The sequence below is a fragment of the Salmo trutta genome, chromosome 7 (assembly GCF_901001165.1).
Source record: "Salmo trutta chromosome 7, fSalTru1.1, whole genome shotgun sequence".
Taxonomy (NCBI): domain Eukaryota; kingdom Metazoa; phylum Chordata; class Actinopteri; order Salmoniformes; family Salmonidae; genus Salmo; species Salmo trutta.
In genome coordinates, this window is record NC_042963.1 from 4016045 (window position 1) to 4034914 (window position 18870).

At 40.6% G+C, this 18870-nt stretch overlaps 1 protein-coding gene across 2 annotated transcripts in view; it reads left to right on the plus strand.

Annotated features, from left to right (window-relative positions):
• LOC115196762 (solute carrier organic anion transporter family member 3A1) overlaps positions 1–18870 on the plus strand; it is a 68802-nt gene that overhangs the window by 38004 nt on the left and 11928 nt on the right. For both annotated transcript variants that reach the window (XM_029757651.1, XM_029757650.1), the window contains exon 3: positions 18652–18750. In XM_029757651.1, the coding sequence (XP_029613511.1) occupies positions 18652–18750 (99 nt within the window). The remainder of the gene's footprint in view (positions 1–18651; positions 18751–18870) is intronic.

Sequence of the window (18870 nt, forward strand, 5' to 3'; positions counted from 1 at the left end):
GGAATATGACCATAATATAATATTCAATCTGACTCCATTATCATGTAAATATTGCTATAGGCCTTTAAACGTATCCGATGCATTGTAAGATAGCAAGTCTTATCGTCCCCACTCAGAGTACTACTATAAGTCACACCTGTTTAAGTTCACCGTTATGCAGTTATTAAGTGTCTAAGAGACAAAGAACTAATACCTTGCAATCATGTCCTAGCATTAATTTATTGAGTTAACCTTAGCCCAGAGATGCACTATGGGTAGTGTAATAACATTTACCCATAGACCATTAGATCAAAGACTAATTCACAGAAATATGAGGACTACCGTACGTATCAATTTATAAGGATATCAGATTTATTACAGTTATACAATAAGAATAGTTATCGAATAGTACATACCAGAACTCTTCAATGTCAAAATATACAAAATATCTAAGTCTAAAGTATAAAAACACACTATAGATTGTTTTACAATGACTGCCTGAATGAAACAACTCAACACTTTTTATCCAAACTACGGCGGAACCCGATCTCAATAACTCCCATATTTTAATGACCATCACTTTGATTGGCCCAAAACAATAAAATAAACACCACACGCATTTTCGAATTGAATCATCACAACTCAATCTAAATGATAGGAGCGCACCTCTGTGTCAGAAATCCATAACACATACAGTACAATACAACATCAAAATGTTCAGCTCTGTATGAAGTCTTGAAACAATCCAAACATGTCAGTTTAATTCACACAGTAACATTATTTACGTTGATTCAAGTTTTCATCTGTCTTCACACCTCTGATGGTGTCCGTACTCCCAGTGTTCCGTGGGAGCGTCCCGCCACGGAGAAAGCCACGAATAAGGTGTGTTTGACTCCTGTGACAGCAAACATATGGCCAGCCATCCGGACAATGTCATAAATTGGGATTGAATCACAATAGGCCCTGGCGCCGGCAAGTCTCAGACACATTTTCATCAATGGCCTTCACATTCTTATTTTTCCACTGCACGCGCAAATGGAGTTGATTGAGCTTGAACTTCGTATCAGACTCATTAAAAGGTTTAAATCAGACTCAGTAAAAGGTTTAAATCAGTCTCAGTAAAAGGTTTAAATCAGACTCAGTAAAAGGTTTAAATCAGACTCAGTAAAAGGTTTAAATCAGACTCAGTAAAAGGTTCAAATCAGACTCAGTAAAAGGTTTAAATCAGACTCAGTAAAAGGTTTAAATCAGACTCAGTAAAAGGTTTAAATCAGACTCAGTAAAAGGTTTAAATCAGACTCAGTAAAAGGTTTAAATCAGACTCAGTAAAAGGTTCAAATAGGATCCGATTTTTTCCCCATGTGAGCCTGCTCCCTCAGTGTGTAGACTAGTGTTGTTCAGGTTAACATACAGTATGTTTCCTTTCAAAATGTTACATTAGAGCTTGACTTAACTGCACAAATGTAGTCATCTTTTTGACTTTTTTAAGTCTTAACCAATATGGATATTATCACACTATTCTAGGGGTTACCATTTGACACCAGAGGTTATGGCATCACGCCGCCTTCCACCTTCTTATTAATGAATAACTAACTCAGAAAGGATTGAATATGGAGCTGCTAAGACCATTTAAAATATAAATCCTTCTTCTAATAAAACCAGCAGTGAGCAACAGCTTGTAAATGATGAAATGTGAAGCTGATGCAAAGATGGTTGGACTTTTTGATGTCTTATGTGTTCAAGGTCAAGGAAGTAAACTCAGAGAGGAAGTGTGGAGGAAATGCCCAAAAGGCGTTAATGCAGGGTCAGAATTGAAAGTTGCTCTCTAAGGAATTCTGGGTTAGGCTTAAAGGGTTTCTGGGTGAATTGTTAAAAACTCTTAAGATTTATTTTCCTCTGATATTCTCATGAGTGATTTTGAACATATTTCTACTATTCCCTTTTAACCTATTTCTAATAGTGTAATATATGGGAATCTTACGTAGAAAATTAGACTGAATGTTTGCTTTGATACAGCCTGATACTATATTTAATGTTTACTGAGTGTTTATCATAATCATTTTTTTACTTGATATAAAAAAAGAGACAAGCCGGTAATAATAACAACACAAGCCTATTGAAACACTTTGCTATACTCATTCATTGCAGCAGCAGTGCTGGTTGTAGTGCATTTTATGGCTTATAAAAGTGTTGAACAATGTGTTATCAGTGCTGAATAACAACTTAAACATGAACTTACTCATAAAAACAACAGAGTTTTGCTGTATTTGTTAAGTCGATCTCTAGTCATGATTTTAAAAGTTTTTAAATCTCACAGTATCAACTTTGTTGTGCGCTCAAGGCTTCTTGTTACAGTCTATGGCTCGAGGAAACTGTGCAGACTCTGTGATCTGAGCTATCTGATTGGCCAAGGGTAGGCCTGGAGGTGCACTTGATTTTCTCTCTGGGCCTGCCGGGTAGGCGGAGTTCTATCCTCAGACATATGAAAAGGTTCAAAATGGGAACACTGCATTCCCAGCGCTAGGGCTGCTGAATCAAATGCACCTACTGCCAAAAGCACGAAACAAATTAAAAAATAAGGATGCAAGGCTGTTTCATTGGGTTTTTTACATAAATGTTTGGTGATCGACTAGGAATGCCTTGAAGATCGACCAGTCGATCGGTAGTTGGTGACCACTGGTATATGCACTCCTTCTGACAATAAATCAAAGTCAGTGTGATTTGCATCTCCTAGTACAGTGGTGTGCTCTGAAAACAGACCCATGTTTCAGTTGGCCTGATGCTGACCTAATCCCCAATGAATGGAACAGACTCAAGCAACTGTAAAAACACCCCATCTCTTTAATGGTCCAAGTTCAAAGGAAGTAAAGTTTACCAAAACATTTAGGTTACTAGCTTTGTCATTCTTGGCAATAGACTATACCTAAAATGTTGCAAAGTATTGCACTGCAGTGTTGCTCTGTATTTTTGCAGCAGGACATAGCATATGCCAGGTAGAAATGGAGAGTTTGAGGACAATTATCCAATAACAATGGGGAAAGGGACAGTCTGTGTAGTTTACTGGAGGCAGGAAGGGTATTTTGGTCTACTTTACTTAACACACATGGCTTTATTTTGAAGGTCATTTGAAAGTGATTTTACTGATGCAAACTATGGTTGGGCGGTATCCAGATTTTATGTCGTCATACCGTCCTTCTTTCATCCCGGAATGCTAACAAAATTAGCACAAGTAATAGTGAATTTTCATGGGGCTGTTTTCTAAATGCTAACAAGCTCAAATGAAAATAAACTTAATGCAAACATAGGCAATCCAGATCGTAAAGTAATACATATAGAGGTAGGAGCTACCGAATGTCATTTTTGGTGAGTTTGGACATTTACAATGTGAATGAGAGACATTGCGCAAATGAACAAAGTTTTGACCCATGCTTGTCTGAAGGAAAAACAGTACTCGCTCTGGAGCAGGATGTGTACACACGCTGTGTCTGTGTGGAGTCTGAAGTTGCTAGGGCAACGGCCTGCCTGCTCGGAGATAAGGGGGGAATAACGCCACCCATAACTTTAACTTGATAGTTAAAGTTATTCAGTCTTTTTTCACACAGGAATTATTTTTTTTAAACGCATAAGAAATATCTTGCTGCATTTTGTAAACACAGATGTAAAATGCTTCTTATTGTAGTTTCTGCTCGGCATCAGACTAATTTTGTGCTTCAGTTCACTTCACTCAGATGAGAATTCACGGAAGGGCATTCTATCACTAGACAGCGTTCTGACTCAAGGTAGGAGTCATAGTTTGCTTTTTAGATACTATAATTCAATATCTCTTTCGCCTTGTCAGAATGTGAATAACCTTGGTGGAGATGTTTTGCTTGACTACAGATGACTTCATAGGTAAGGCATTGTTGGAGAGATACTGTAACTTTAGCAGTAGTTGAATAGAGAAGTTTGGCCGACTGCCCATTTCCCCATTGCTTCGCCTTCCCTTGTCAGAAAAGTTAACACTCATAATGTATTCAGTTACATTTCCCCCCATCCTAAACTACCCTTCAAAAGTTGCCTTGACAGAACAATAAGGTGCTATTTCAGTGCACATTGAGCTCAGTGGAGAGAGAGGGAAGAGGAAACTGTTTGGGCGAGACCAGGCAGCACATTGTGTAGACTATATGTGACATGTTGCTCAGCGTTAACAAGTTGCTGACCCTTCCTTAGGGGCATCACAGAACTGTCCAATCCATTTCATAGACTTTCAGTGTGAATGTTATTCCCTGTCAGTTTGTTCTGCTGGGCACACAGAGAACGACCAGTGCAGAGTCTGACGACCCAAAGCCTCTCCATTTAGGGCTTTTCATTTGGATCCTCCCTAGAAGAAAGACTCGTCAAAGCCTTTTTACGGTCAGACCCTATCGTCTGTGTAGTTTACTGGAGGGAAGGAGGAAGGGAGGGAGGGAGGGTATTTTGGCCAGGGTTGATATAGTGTAAAGAGAGGATATTGTTTGAACATTTTCTAGATTTATAGACGCCTCCACGTCGTCTCGTTTATTTCACTGTTCTGTATATACAGTTGAAGTCGGAAGTTTACATACACTTAGGTTGGAGTCATTAAAACTCGTTTTTAAACCACTCCACAAATTTCTTGTTAACAAACTATAGTTTTGGCAAGTCGGTTAGGACATCTACTTTGTGCATGACACAAGTAATTTTTCCAACAATTGTTTACAGACCGATTATTTCACTTATAATTCACTGTATCACAATTCCAGTGGGTCAGAAGTTTACATACACTAAGTTGACTGTGCCTTAAACAACTTGGAAAATTCCAGAAAATGATGTCATGGCTTTAGAAGCTTCTGATAGGCTAATTGACATCATTTGAGTCAATTGGAGGTGTACCTGTGGATGTATTTCAAGGCCTACCTTCAAACTCAGTGCCTCTTTGCTTGACATCATGGGTAAATCAAAAGAAATCAGCCAAGACCTCAGAAAAATATTTGTAGACCTCCACAAGACTGGTTCATCCTTGGGAGCAATTTACAAACGCCTGAAGGTACCATGTTCATCTGTACAAACAATAGTACACAAGTATAAACACCATGGGACCACGCAACCTTCATACTGCTCAGGAAGGAGGCGCGTTCTGTCTCCTAGAGATGAACGTACTTTGGTGCGAAAAGTGCAAATCAATCCCAGAACAACATCAAATGACCCTATGAAGATGCTGGAGGAAACAGGTACAAAGTATCTAGATACACAGTAAAACAAGTCCTATATCGACATAACCTGAAAGGCCGCTCAGCAAGGAAGAAGCCACTGCTCCAAAACCGCCATAAAAAAGCCAGACTACGGTTTGCAACTGCACATGGGGACAAAGATTGTACTTTTTGGAGAAATGTCCTCTGGTCTGATAAAACGAAAATAGAACTGTTTGGCCATAATGACCATCGTTGTGTTTGGGGTAGAGGTCGACCGATTATGATTTTTCGCCGCCGATGCCGATTATTGGAGGACCCCCCAAAAAAACCGATGCCGATTAATCGGCCAATTTTTTAAATTGATTTATTTGTAATAATGACAATTACAACAATACTGAATGAACACTTATTTTAACTTAATATAATACATCAATAAAATCATTTTAGCCTCAAATAAATAATGAAACATGTTCAATTTGGTTTAAATAATGCAAAAACAAAGTGTTGGAGAAGAAAGTAAAAGTGCATTATGTGCCATGTAAGAAAGCTAACGTTTAAGTTCCTTGCTCAGAACATGAGAACATGTGAAAGCTGGTGGTTCCAGGAATTATAGGACTATTTCTCTCTATACGATTTGTATTTCATATACCTTTGACTATTGGATGTTCTTATAGGCACTTTAGTATTGCCAGTGTAACAGTATAGCTTCTGTCCCTCTCCTCGCTCCTACCTGGGCTCGAACCAGGAACATATCGACAACAGCCACCCTCGAAGCAGCGTTACCCATGCAGAGCAAGGGAAACAACTACTCCAAGTCTCAGAGCGAGTGACGTTTGAAACGCTATTAGCGCGCACCCGGCTAACTAGCTAGCCATTTCATATCGGTTACACCAGCCTAATCTTGGGAGTTGATAGGCTTGAAGTCATAAACAGCGCAATGCATTGCGAAGAGCTGCTGGCAAAATGCACGAAAGTGCTATTTTGAATGAATGCTTACAAGCCTGCTGCTGCCTACCACCGCTCAGTCAGACTGCTCTATCAAATCATAGACTTAATTATAACATAATAACACACAGAAACACGAGCCTTAGGTCATTAATATGATAGAATCCGGAAACTATCACGTTTATTCTTTCAGTGAAATACGGAACCGTTCCGTATTTTATCTAACGGGTGGCATCCATAAGTCTAAATGTTCCTGTTACATTGCACAACCTTCAATGTTATGTCATAATTACGTAAAATTCTGGCAAATTAGTTCGCAACGAGCCAGGCGGCCCAAACTGTTGCATACACCCTGACTCTGCGTGCAATGAACGGAAGAGAAGTGACAATTTCACCTGGTTAATATTGCCTGCTAACCTGGATTTCTTTTAGCTAAATATGCCGGTTTAAAAATATATACTTCTGTGTATTGATTTTAAGAAAGGCATTGATGTTTATGGTTAGGTACAGTCGTGCAATCGTGTTAAATCATCCCCCGTTTGGCGAAGTCAGCTGTCTTTGTTAGGAAGAAATAGTCTTCACAGTTCGCAACGAGCCAGGCGGCCCAAACTGCTGCATATACCGTGACTCTGTTGCAGAGGTGACACATTTTCCCTAGTTAAAAGAAATTCATGTTAGCAGGCAATATTAACTAAAGATGCAGGTTTAAAAATATATACTTGTGTATTGATTTTAAGAAAGACATTGATGTTTATGGTTAGGTCAAGTTGAAGCAACGACAGACCTTTTCCGCGAATGCGCACCGCATCGATTATATGCAACGCAGGACAGGCTAGATAAACTAGTAATATCATCAACCATGTGTAGTTAGCTAGTGATTATGATTGATTGATTGTTTTTATAAGATAAGTTTAATGCTAGCTAGCAACTTACCTTGGCTTCTTACTGCATTCGCGTAACAGGCAGGCTCCTCGTGGAGTGCAATGTAAAGCAGGTGGTTAGAGCATTGGACTAATTAACCGTAAGGTTGCATCCCCAAGCTGACAAGGTAAAAATCTGTCGTTCTGCCCCTGAACAAGGCAGTTAACCCACCGTTTCTAGGCCGTCATTGAAAATAAGAATGTGTTCTTAACTGACTTGCCTAGTTAAAAAATATTTATATTAAAAAAAAATTATAATAATAAAAAATAAAAATAAAAAAATCAGTGGCCAAAAATTCCGATTACCAATTGTTATGAAAACTTGAAATCGGCCCTAATTATTCGGCCATTCCGATTAATCGGTCGACCTCTAGTTTGGAGGAAAAGGGGGGATGCTTACAAGCCGAAGAACACCATCCCAACCGTGAAGCATGGGGGTGGCAGCATCATGTGGGGGTGCTTTGATGCAGGAGGGACTGGTGCACTTCACAAAATAGATGGCATCATGAGGCAGGAAAATTATGTGGATATATTGAAGCAACATCTCAAGACATCAGTCAGGATGTTAAAGCTTGGTTGCAAATGGGTCTTCCAAATGGACAATGACCGCAAGCATACTTCCAAAGTTGTGGCAAAATGGTTTAAGGACAACAAAGTCAAGGTATTGGAGTGGCCATCACAAAGCCCTGACCTCAATCCTATAGAGAATTTGTGGGCAGAAGTGAAAAAGCATGTGTGAGCAAGGAAGCCTACAAACCTGACTCAATTACACCAGCTCTGTCAGGATGAATGGGCCAACATTCACCCAACTTATTGTGGGAAGCTTGTGGAAGGCTACCCAAAATGTTTGACCCAAGTTAAACAATTTAAAGGCAATGCTACCAAATACAAATTGAGTGTATGTAAACTTCTGACCCACTGGGAATGTGATGAAAGAAATAAAAGCTGAAATAAATCATTCTCTCTACTATTATTCTGACATTTCACATTCTTAAAATAAAGTGGTGATCCTAACTGACCTAAAACACTGAATTTTTACTTGGATTAAATGTCAGGAAATGTGAAAAACTGAGTTTAAATGTATTTGGCTAAGGTGTATGTAATCTTCCGACTTCAACTGTATCAAGTTAGTTAGTGTTTTAATTCTCTTTAGGCTATCTGATGTTTGTTTTGAACCAGTGTGCACACGGCCCACCCTCAGCAGGTTCCTACCCAAGGTCTTGGTCTTTAATCACTCCAGGCAGCAGTGGTCCACTGTACTTAACACACATGGATTTATCTGAAGGTCAATAGAAAGTGATATTACTGATGCAAACTATGGTTGGGCGGTATCCAGATTTTCATATTGTCATACCGTCCTTCTATCATCCCGGAATATACGGTATTACCGGCTTAGTACACAAGGAGGCGCCAAAACAACGCAAGAAAATCCATTAGGCGTCTATTACCAGAATGCTAACAAAGTTAGCACAGGTAATAGCGAATATCAATGGAGGCTGTTAGCTAAATGCTAAGAAGTGCAAAATAAAATAAACAAATTGCAAAGACAGGCAATCCAGCTCATAAAATAATACATATATAGGTGGGAACTACTGAATGTCATTTTTGGTGAGTTTGGACATTTACAAGCGAATGTGAACAAGAGATATTGTGCATTTGAACAATGTTTTGATGCGTGCTTGTCTGAAGGAAGAACCGTACTGGCTCTGGAGCAGCATGTGTATACGGTGTTTGTATGGAGTCCGGAGTCGCTAGGGCAATGGGCCTTCATGCTCTGATCGGAGAAGAGGGGCGAGGAAAAGACCAGCCGAGAACGGAGAGGAGAAAAAACGCAAGGAAATCAAGATATTGACAGCTGTACAAATAACTCAGACACGGCAGAAAGCTAACACAATATGATGCCCCGTCGTTATTAATTCAGCCACTTATATAACTAGCAAGTTAAACTTCGGGGTCGCGATAACACAGAATTCTGCATTTTTACATAGGAAAAAATGACAAAATGCATAAGAAATATCTTGCTGCGTTTTGTAAACGCAGATGTAAAATGCTTCTTGTAATTTCTGCTCGGCATCAGATTAATTTTGTGCTTCAGTTGCAATTCCCTTCTCAGATGAGAATTCACAAACGGGCATTCTATCACTAGACAGCGCTCTGACTGATGTGTAGCTACTTTTCTCTGGTACTTTTCTAGTTGTAGCCAGACTACTTTTCTCCAGTAAAATGCAAGATTAACTTTAAGCAAAACATCAGGAAATGTAGCTGGCTACATTCTTTCTATGATACACATTAGAAATATGATGGCCACGCATCGTTTTTGCAAAAAATACCTTGCTTTTTCATTGTAAGCTCTTACTTGTGTGGCTGCCAGCCAAATAGCGTCGCTTCTGTTGTCATCTGATGAAAATGAAGCTATTTTCAGCCGATTGTGTTCCACTAATGTATTTTCTGTGAAACCCTGAACACTCTATTGAGTGAAGAAAACAGAGTTGACTTTTAATTTAAAACCCCTGCAATGCACAGCTGGACTCACCTGCTCCTGCTTTCTCGCATTGTGCTATTTACATACATACATGTGACTGGCTCAACTGTTCTGGGGAACTATGGTAAGCTTCATAGTGTAAAATAATTTGACAGGTGAAATGAAGAACGTGATCTGCTTTATCTCTTAACATATTGCACAAATTGACTGCAGGTATTTACTTAAAAAGTACCTACAAATATTCAAATATATTGAAATACTTCAAAGAAATATTGTTTATGGTTTTAACAGTATTGAAAAACCATCCCGTGGTTATTTCCATATACTGCATATATGGTATATACTGTATACCGCCAAAGCCTAACACAAACAATGTTACAGTAAACTAAAGTTTGTTTTGTGTCCAGACCTGCAGTTGTATGAATGTCCTCCAATCCTTCCTGTCCTGTACATTGTGTTGTTGTTTTTTGTGACACCCAGTCAGTGTGTAGCGTAACCCAAAAAGGTCTGAGACTCTGAAACCCTGGCAGTTGGCACTAGTTTAAGGATGATCTCTGTCTCTGCCTCTCAATCTGGCCCTCTGTGAAAGTGGCCTGGGGTGGGCAGGCAGTTGTCTGGCCTCCCACGTTGCACTGTCTCCTTATACTCTCACTGGGCTCTGGAGGATTATTCTCCTAGATGCTTAGTAAACTTGAGCAGGATTAATGGAGGGGAACAAAGAATACCTCTGCACAGAGAGAAAAGCAAGAAAATGAACTGAGGGTAAAGGCATACGCTATACAAGCTATGAGGTTCAGTAGCCATTATTGTGTTCACACTTCCTTGTCTTTTCCTACAACTTGTAATGATCAATAGTCTTTGTTTAGAATATAAATGGTTAATATATTTTGGATGGTTACACAACCCTGTGTCACTTTGTGTTTCATTGCATATGCCACTAGCATAGTGTGCATACTGTCCCGTGCACAGAACATGCTATTGGGTACATACATGTACAGTGCAGCATTACACCTGTGATATGGAGTGTTTGTATGTGATATGGGATATGGAGTGCTTGTATGTAGGCTTATGTGGTTGATGGGTTGAATAGCTTTGAACCCATTTTCTCAAGAGGTTTCATTAGGCTCTGGAGTGATGGTGCCAGGAACAATGCAAGGCTGGTCACTGTCTTTTATGGCCTGCATTCTGGTTTAATGTCTGTATTGTGTTAGGAAGGTCCATTAGAGGGAGCTCTATAAACTGGAGGTGCCTGTAAAATATAACTTTGCTTGACTCAATACACACATTAGTGGAGGAAAAGGCCCCTCCTGCCTTTAGATCAGGGTTACAATGTTAACATGACATTGTCACTTCTATTGCATCTCTATTAAACCTACCTCTCTGGAAGAAAAGCCCTCTTCAGAAGATATCTAGAACTTCTGAATCTGTGTTTGTTGGACGTACCCAGTACTAGGTTTTACATTAGGATATGCAAACCTTCCCCTGTTTTTTGTTCATAGATGCAGCATTTATTACAACATAGAGCACAGAGACTAACATTTTCATTTTCCCCAAAAATTATTTGCTGTCGGTCAGTGGGATGGACCACTGGGTTAATTAATATCACTAAAGGATGTGATTTATAGACAGCAGGAAGTGCAGCCTGGTTCTGTTGCTCTCTAAGCAAATTAGTGGAAGACAGAAAGACTAGAGCCCAGCGGTTTTATTGAATTACGTCTGACATGCTCTACAGAGAGTATAATTCACGGGATACTTAAATGCTCGAGCAAAGTACAACAGGAACAAATTAGTTTGTTTTGTACTTGTTCTATAACAGGACTGTTGGAAGAAAATAGGATTTCAGAGGCAATTAAGGGAAATATTTTGGACAATTACAAACAAGACCATTTGGCTCAGGTTATGGCCTTAATTAAGATGAAGATTTATTTCATTAAATCAAAATGTATATTATTTCTCTTGCATAGTATAATATCGCAGTTTTGTCTTAACTGTTTTCATAGAACTTGAAATGAATGAATGAAAGTCAATTTTTGTTTAAGGCGTGTCTTATTTTCATTCTCATTTGCATGCAGAGTAAAATGCTTGCTATCACGGTCATCTAGCAATGCTCAGGTCCAGTTGTGCTGAGATCAGTGGAAAGACTTGAGGTTTGAAAACATTTGAACTGGTTCACCCACAAGATGGTTGGGGAATAACCAGAGGCCATGCTAAATGCAACCAAGCCTGTCAGTGGTGGCCTAGAGGGAAATCTCATAAATGAACCATGCAAAATCACCTCTCACATATGGCCACACCACATTCATTATCCCACAGAGTTTAACCTGAGCTCCTCCGAAAAGTGTGAGAGGAAGAGAGGGAGGGAGAGAGAGCGAAATGGAAAAGGTGAAAGGAGGCCTATCCGCTTGATGTCAGGAACTGGGGAGATGATCACTTGCTTTTGTACCTACTGTCCTGAGATGAGGATGAGAGAGAGAGAGGGGAGAAGGTGGGGGCTGCCTGTTTGTCCTCAGTAGGGGAGGGGTAGGCTCATGTGGTGCACCTGCCTGCCTGGAGAGAGAAACACTGGGTGTTCTTGCTTGTCCTTAGAGTGAGCTTTTCTTTTGACAGCTCTAAAAATAAAACATCTCTTAGACCTATTTGCTGGCCATTTCATGTCTTCCAGATAAGACAAAAGGAGGGGGGAATGGCTAGAAGCACTGTAGAAGTCCTGCAGCTCTGTGTTTGTTGTGACTCAGGCAGGGCTGGGTAGCTTCAGTCCCAGGTTCATATCACTAAGAATGTCTTGCGTTCACTGCTATGGAATGTTAAGTCTCAGCATTATTTTCCTTATCTGGAACGCTTAAACCTGCAGGATGACAGCAAAATCATATGCCCCCCAGGCCTCCCGAGTGGCGCAGTGGTCTAAGGCACTGCATCGCAGTGCTAGCTGTGCCACTAGAGATTCTAGGTTCAAGTCCAGGCTCTGTCGCAGCCGGCCGTGACTGGGAGGCCCATGGGGCGGCGCACAATTGGCCCAGCGTCGTCTGGGTTAGGGAGGCTTTGGCCGGCAGTTATATCCTTGTCTCATCGCTCACTAGCGACTCCTGTGGCGGGCTGGGCACAGTGCACACTGACACGGTCGCCAGGTGTACGGTGTTTCCTCCGACACATTGGTGCGGCTGGCTTCCGGGTTGGATGGGCATTGTGTCAAGAAGCAGTGCGGCTTAGTTGGGTTGTGTTTCGGAGGACGCATGGCTCTCGACCTTCGCCTCTCCTGAGTCCGTACGGGAGTTGCAGCAATGAGACAAGACTGTAACTACTACCAATTGGATACCACGAAATTGGGGAGAAAAAAGGAGTGAATTTATTTATTTTTTAATTAAAAATAATAATAATAATAATAATCATATGCCTCTCATTTTCTCACTATCAGATGCACATAACGCATGGTCCTTGAAAAAGGTTGAATGTTGAAATATATTAGGTTCATGACATGTCTTGTGCAACAGATGTAGGATAGTTGAGTGTGATTACCAAGGAGATAGTGTTTCTGAAACAGAGAGTTTGGTTTAAACTTTGAGCCTGTAAGTGAGTGATTATGGACTTACTTTAAAGGCGTCAGCATGCTTCCCAGCCAAAACAGTTTGATAGAGTTTGTGCATATATTATGATGTCAATCTGTGACGTTTTTGTTTGTTTTGGACTTTGGTGATGGGTTTTTTCGGCTGTTCGGGAACACAGCATTTTTTCTGAAGGCAATCCGAGGTTCGGAGTCGAAGTCTATGCCCCTTTGTTGGTCATTGGTCAACTGTAGCGATTCTTCAGTAAATTATTTGTTGTCATTCAAGGACAGATGACTCGTTTTCATTGAAAAATACTGCACCAAACATCTTAGATGTAAAATTGCGCGACTAAGATCTCTTCGGCAAAAAACGTCAAAATGAACGACAGATTTCTGGTGTTATCTTAGATTAATTCTGACTATTTTGAGGATGCATATACTGGCTACGGTGTCTCAAAATGGACAAACAGTACTATTGCTGCTTTTAAGGGAGTATGCGAACACACTCGTTCGGCACTGAAGCATGCTGACGCCTTAACCGGCAAGCCTCTGGAAGGGGATATCACTAACTGAGTTTTTCTTCTTTGATGTTTCCTGTGGTGAGAACAATGGTGGCGTTGTTGCTATTTGAAAACAACACTCTGTTTCTAAGGAAAAGCTTGAAACAGTGACTGCACAGCACTAATTTGATGCACAACAGGCCATTTAGTGTATACACAAGATGGAAACTGTGCTGGAGTTTCTCCTGAAAACGCTGTCAGCATGCATGACAACTTTATTGGCATAATCTGCTCCCTTTGCTTTCTCTCTCCTGCTTTTATAAAATTTTTACAACTCTATGTACTATTTTGGGAATAGTTTTGTTCCATGTAGTATTTTATTTGTCTGTTAGGAATGACTTACTGAAGGACACCATGGTGAAACTAAGACTGATCAGTCGGTGCATAAGTTATTATTTCACTGGAAATTACTTGTAGGCTATTCAATCACAGTCAGAGATCAACAATTGTTGTTACAGCTGGTTGGAGAAATAGATGACAGACTACTGGAGTCTGGTTCAAGACTACAGACAAAGTGGTTGATCCTAGAGCAGTGTCGGGGAACGGTACTTTTAAAAGTAACTTGTTACGTTACAACGTTACTTGCAATAAAAGTAACTTGTTATGTTACACCGTTACTTACTATGGAAAGTAACTAGTTACATTACTTTTGCGTTACCAAAAACAGAAAACCCTCTGAAGAGGCCTTGCACGTGTTGGTCATTCATTCTTATGCCCAATTGACTATCTTTGAATGGCTTGCATATCTTACTTTCCATAGCCTAATCTATAACTCTGGGCTATACCAGGTCAAGTAATAAAGACAGACACCATATCTCCTTTACAATACTTAAAATAAATAATATAAAACCACCTTGGCAATAAAGGGAGAGCTCAAATACAAGGACAAGAGGCTACTGTTTTACACACATACGAACTGGCCAGAGAGATTCTATGTAAAACTATATGATCACATTGTGTAATTGTAGTGCCCTTTCCTTTTATTGTGAAGACAGAGCTGGAGAAATGTAATTTCTTATCAACTGAGCCTAATTTGATCACCTAGCTACGTTGTTTGCTTTATTACCAGACAATAAATGGGTCAATCGCCTGAACCCGATGATCCTGTGTTTGCTTGTGAATCCTGCAAGTAGCATCAGTCAAGATTTGAGGGGTAACATCTGTCCTTTTCTTCTACCAATTTAAAGTAATGTGAATACTTCCACGATAAAGGCTATTGTCTCTGCCATCTTGCTAGCTATCTAGCTACCAGCTGCCATGCCAGCTATATGCTGCAACGTTCATGCAGAAACAGGAAGAGTGTGAATGTAGGATAGAGGGAGTGATTTTAATTTGTGCCAACAAAGAAAAAGGGAAATAATATTGTAAAAGTAACTAGTTATTATTTAAAGGGATAGTTCACCCAAATGACAAAATTTCATTTTGGTTTCCTTACCCTGACGGCAATCCATGCTTTGGTTTAGTTTCCCTGGCACTGTTTCCACATGCTAACATTTTGTGGCACAAATCCTATTCAAGTCATGGGACCGATATTATCATTTTTCGGGCACCCTCAAATTAAACCTAACAGTCTGCACTTTAACCCCAAATTCATTATATCATTTCTAATTCAAAGTGCTGGAGTACAGAGCCAAAACAACAAAAAATGTGTCACTGTCCCAATACTTTTGAAGCTCACTGTAGCTGTGTCTCTATTTGCCTTCAACCAACAGGCCATGTTGGCCTTACTGCCAACCTCCCAGGCAACCAGGGTTTTTCCTAGGTCTAAGGAAGAAGCAATATGTTTTGTTCCCAGCTTGACAACCCTAAAGCAAACACTCCAGACTTCCCTTTCTTTATCCAGACAAAGTGACCTGATTTGTTCTGTGTTATGACAGGAACAATTTGCAGTACTTTATTGTTGTGCCTTGCCTAGGAGAAAAACCTTACAAGCCAGTAATGTGAAACATATAGCCTATGGAATACAAAAATCACTAAAACTGATGTGTTTGAATGTGCATGTTAATTCCCTACTTAGGTTTGGGCGGTATGGTGGTATATTCAGGATGCAGGGTCTCATTGTCAGTATTCACAGTGATGTGCATGTATATACTAGGGATGCACGATATATCGGTAAGCATATCGGAATCGTCCGATATTAGCTAAAAATGCCAACATCGTCATTGGCCCGATGTCTAGTTTAATGCCGATGTGCAAAACCGATGTCAAAGCTGATGTGCTTAACTATATAACGTAGATAGATGACGTAAGGACGCCACGAAAAATATAGCGCTACACCTGCCAAGATAATGGAATTCATTGCCCCTGACAATCAACCGTTCTCTGTCGTGGATGATGTTGGGCGCTATTTTTCAGATGCTGCCCTACCGGAGTTACACAGCATCCATGAGCTACTTGATATGGACGTCACTGCTATTAGCTTCACGACTGACATTTGGACCAGCGATGTCAGCCCCATGAGCATTATGATTCTGACAGCACAGTGGGTCCACGAGGATTTCCTACTGAGGAAAGCCGTATTGTATGCTCAAGAATGTGCTGGTTCTCATGCCGCTGCTGACATTTCAATGGCATTTGAGAACATGTTTGAAACTTGGGAAACATGAACACTCCTAGCTCCATTCGAACAACTGACTCGAGAAATAAGCTCAACTGTGTCTGCAGCAGACGTGATACCCAGTCATGGCATTGAAACACCTGCTCAACAAAAATGCCAACACAGACCGTCGGGTTAACTTGGAAAAGTACTCTACTAGTGGCTGTGAACAAGCGATTCGGTGGCGTTCTCTCTGAGCCTCTACTGTGTAGCCACCATGCTCGATGCTAGGTACAAGGACTGCTACTTCGATGCAGACAAGAAACAGGGTTTACGTGAAATGTTACAGACACAGCTGGACAAGATGGAAACAGACATGGTGACAGTGCACACCGAGGAAGAGAGGCCACAGACAGACAGAGCTGAAACTTCACTGCTTGACATGTATGATGAAATCCTGGTGAGACTGAACAAATGAACAACGAAACAGCATAGCAAGTAAGTGAAAGAAATAGGTTTTGATTATGTTTTACTGGTAATGGGGACATACGTAAATGCCAACAAAATGTGTGTGTGTGTGTGTGTGTGTGTGTGTGTGTGTGTGTGTGTGTGTGTGTGTGTGTGTGTGTGTGTGTGTGTGTGTGTGTGTGTGTGTGTGTGTGTTTCAACTATTTAACTGTACTCGAATGCTTAAAACGGCGCTAAAATGTTCAATATCGGTTATCGGTGTCTGGGTTTTTTTTTGGCAAGGAAGATATCGGATATCGGTATCGGCCAAAAATGACATAGCGGTACATCCCTAGTATATACAGCTTTGATCTAAGCCAGTGTAATTTAGTGAATGGTGAAACTGATTCATTTTTTCCATACATGCTCATTAATTGGCTGCTCGAGGCATATGCATAACATCTGTCATGCTGACTGGAGCTGGATTCCCATCGGTGCTAGGGCTGACCCGGAGCCAGCACGGCAAATGTCAGGCGGATGCTCCACTCAGTGGTGCTCCTGCTCCCTTCCCTTCTTTTCTCCGCCCCTCTCTTTAATGGAGCACAACTGCAAAGGGAGCTGGGATAGCAAGGAGGGCTACTGCTTTTGTGTATCTCTAAATCATCACAGTTAGTCAACCAGCTAGGGTGCAATATCACACCTCTGCTTAAGTGTTCTCTGCACTTTCTAGGAAGGGAAGTGGCATTCCTATAGTCATTTGCACAACTGAATAGATTCAACCGAAATAGCATTGTTTTGTAATAATTTTGTTTGTCCTTTGTTCGCACATTTTAAAGTAAAGTGTAATTCCAGTAAACTCATTGCTGGATTAAAACATTACTATTTTAGGGTTTAAACCCATAAAGCACCCATAATGCATAATCTGACTACCATGCACTAGCGAGAAAAGGGAAACACTCGGCAAACATACTTTATCTTGTGCAGGCCTGATGAAAAAGAGAGACACACTTCTATCTTCTGACATTTACAGTATTTGTGTTTTTTGGGGCTGTGAATGGATTAGTGTTGGGTGAAGTGCTGCCTGTCGAAACCCTCCCATTGTCTGTCTGCCCATCAGGCGTTTTAAACAGCACCTACCAAAGCTCAGTGTTATGCTAAGTGTCATTTTATTTCAGTAATAACATGGCCATGGGCTCTGAGCCTCCCCAGCACAAGACCTGACTGGCCTGAGCTTCAGCCAGAGGCTCTGGGGAGTGTCAATTGGTCCAGGGGCTGCTTACTGCTTTAACCCACATTATCCATAATATTCAATGCCTGACTCACTAACACATTCAAATGTGATGTTTTGTTTCCACTTTCAATGAATCAGTTTACATTAAACGAGACAATGTGTCGAAAGATAAAAGGAGATTAGGTGACCAAATAAAGCCTCCCAGGTCCTCATGAGCGCTGGCTCTTTGTCCACCTCTGTCTGTCTGACTCCGTGTGCCAGGCTCTCACCCACACTCTGACAGATAACACTTTAATAAGGATGTGTGGTCCCACAGTCCTGCTCCAGCTGGCCACACTATTAGAGCTGGGCAGTTTGTAGATTTTCATTGTTTTATAGTAGGTCTCTTTTATATCAAGTGAATATTTTTTCGATATGTACAGTATGCAGAGCAAGTATAATTTCTCTCATTATTGTATGGCATCAGTGGGTTGATGATTGTCAAAATCTGTCTGGTTGGCATCAGAGGTAATACACATATTTAAGTGCAGTTCAAAACAGTTTCCTTGACTCTGGCGATTTTTTTTTTTGCGTAATTATTTACATAGCATGCTTAAATACAACATTTGTCCTTACAATGAAATAGTCCCTTGATTACGGCCCTCTGCATTATAAAGCTTGCCCCATACTGCCCTCTGGAAAAAGCCATGGATTAGTGAACATGGTTCACCACCTTGTGGTTGAGTTTAGAATTGTTACATTTCATCCATGAGATGGTCAATGTGTTGTCTACTGTACTACTATAAAGCCTTATCGCTCTACTTGTCTCCATGTCATTCCAGGGATCGTCTTCTCTACTTTGGTGTTTGGGCCTGCCTGTGGTTTCCTCCTGGGGTCCCTCTGCACCAAGTTCTATGTGGACTTCCTCTTCATCGACACCAGTGAGTTACTGGGAAATACAACCTCACATCACTCCCAACACTATTCTATGGAAAAGCAATTAAGAAGTCCATTAACCTAGCAACACATAATTAGAGCTAAGTACTTTGTTATTCAAGGTA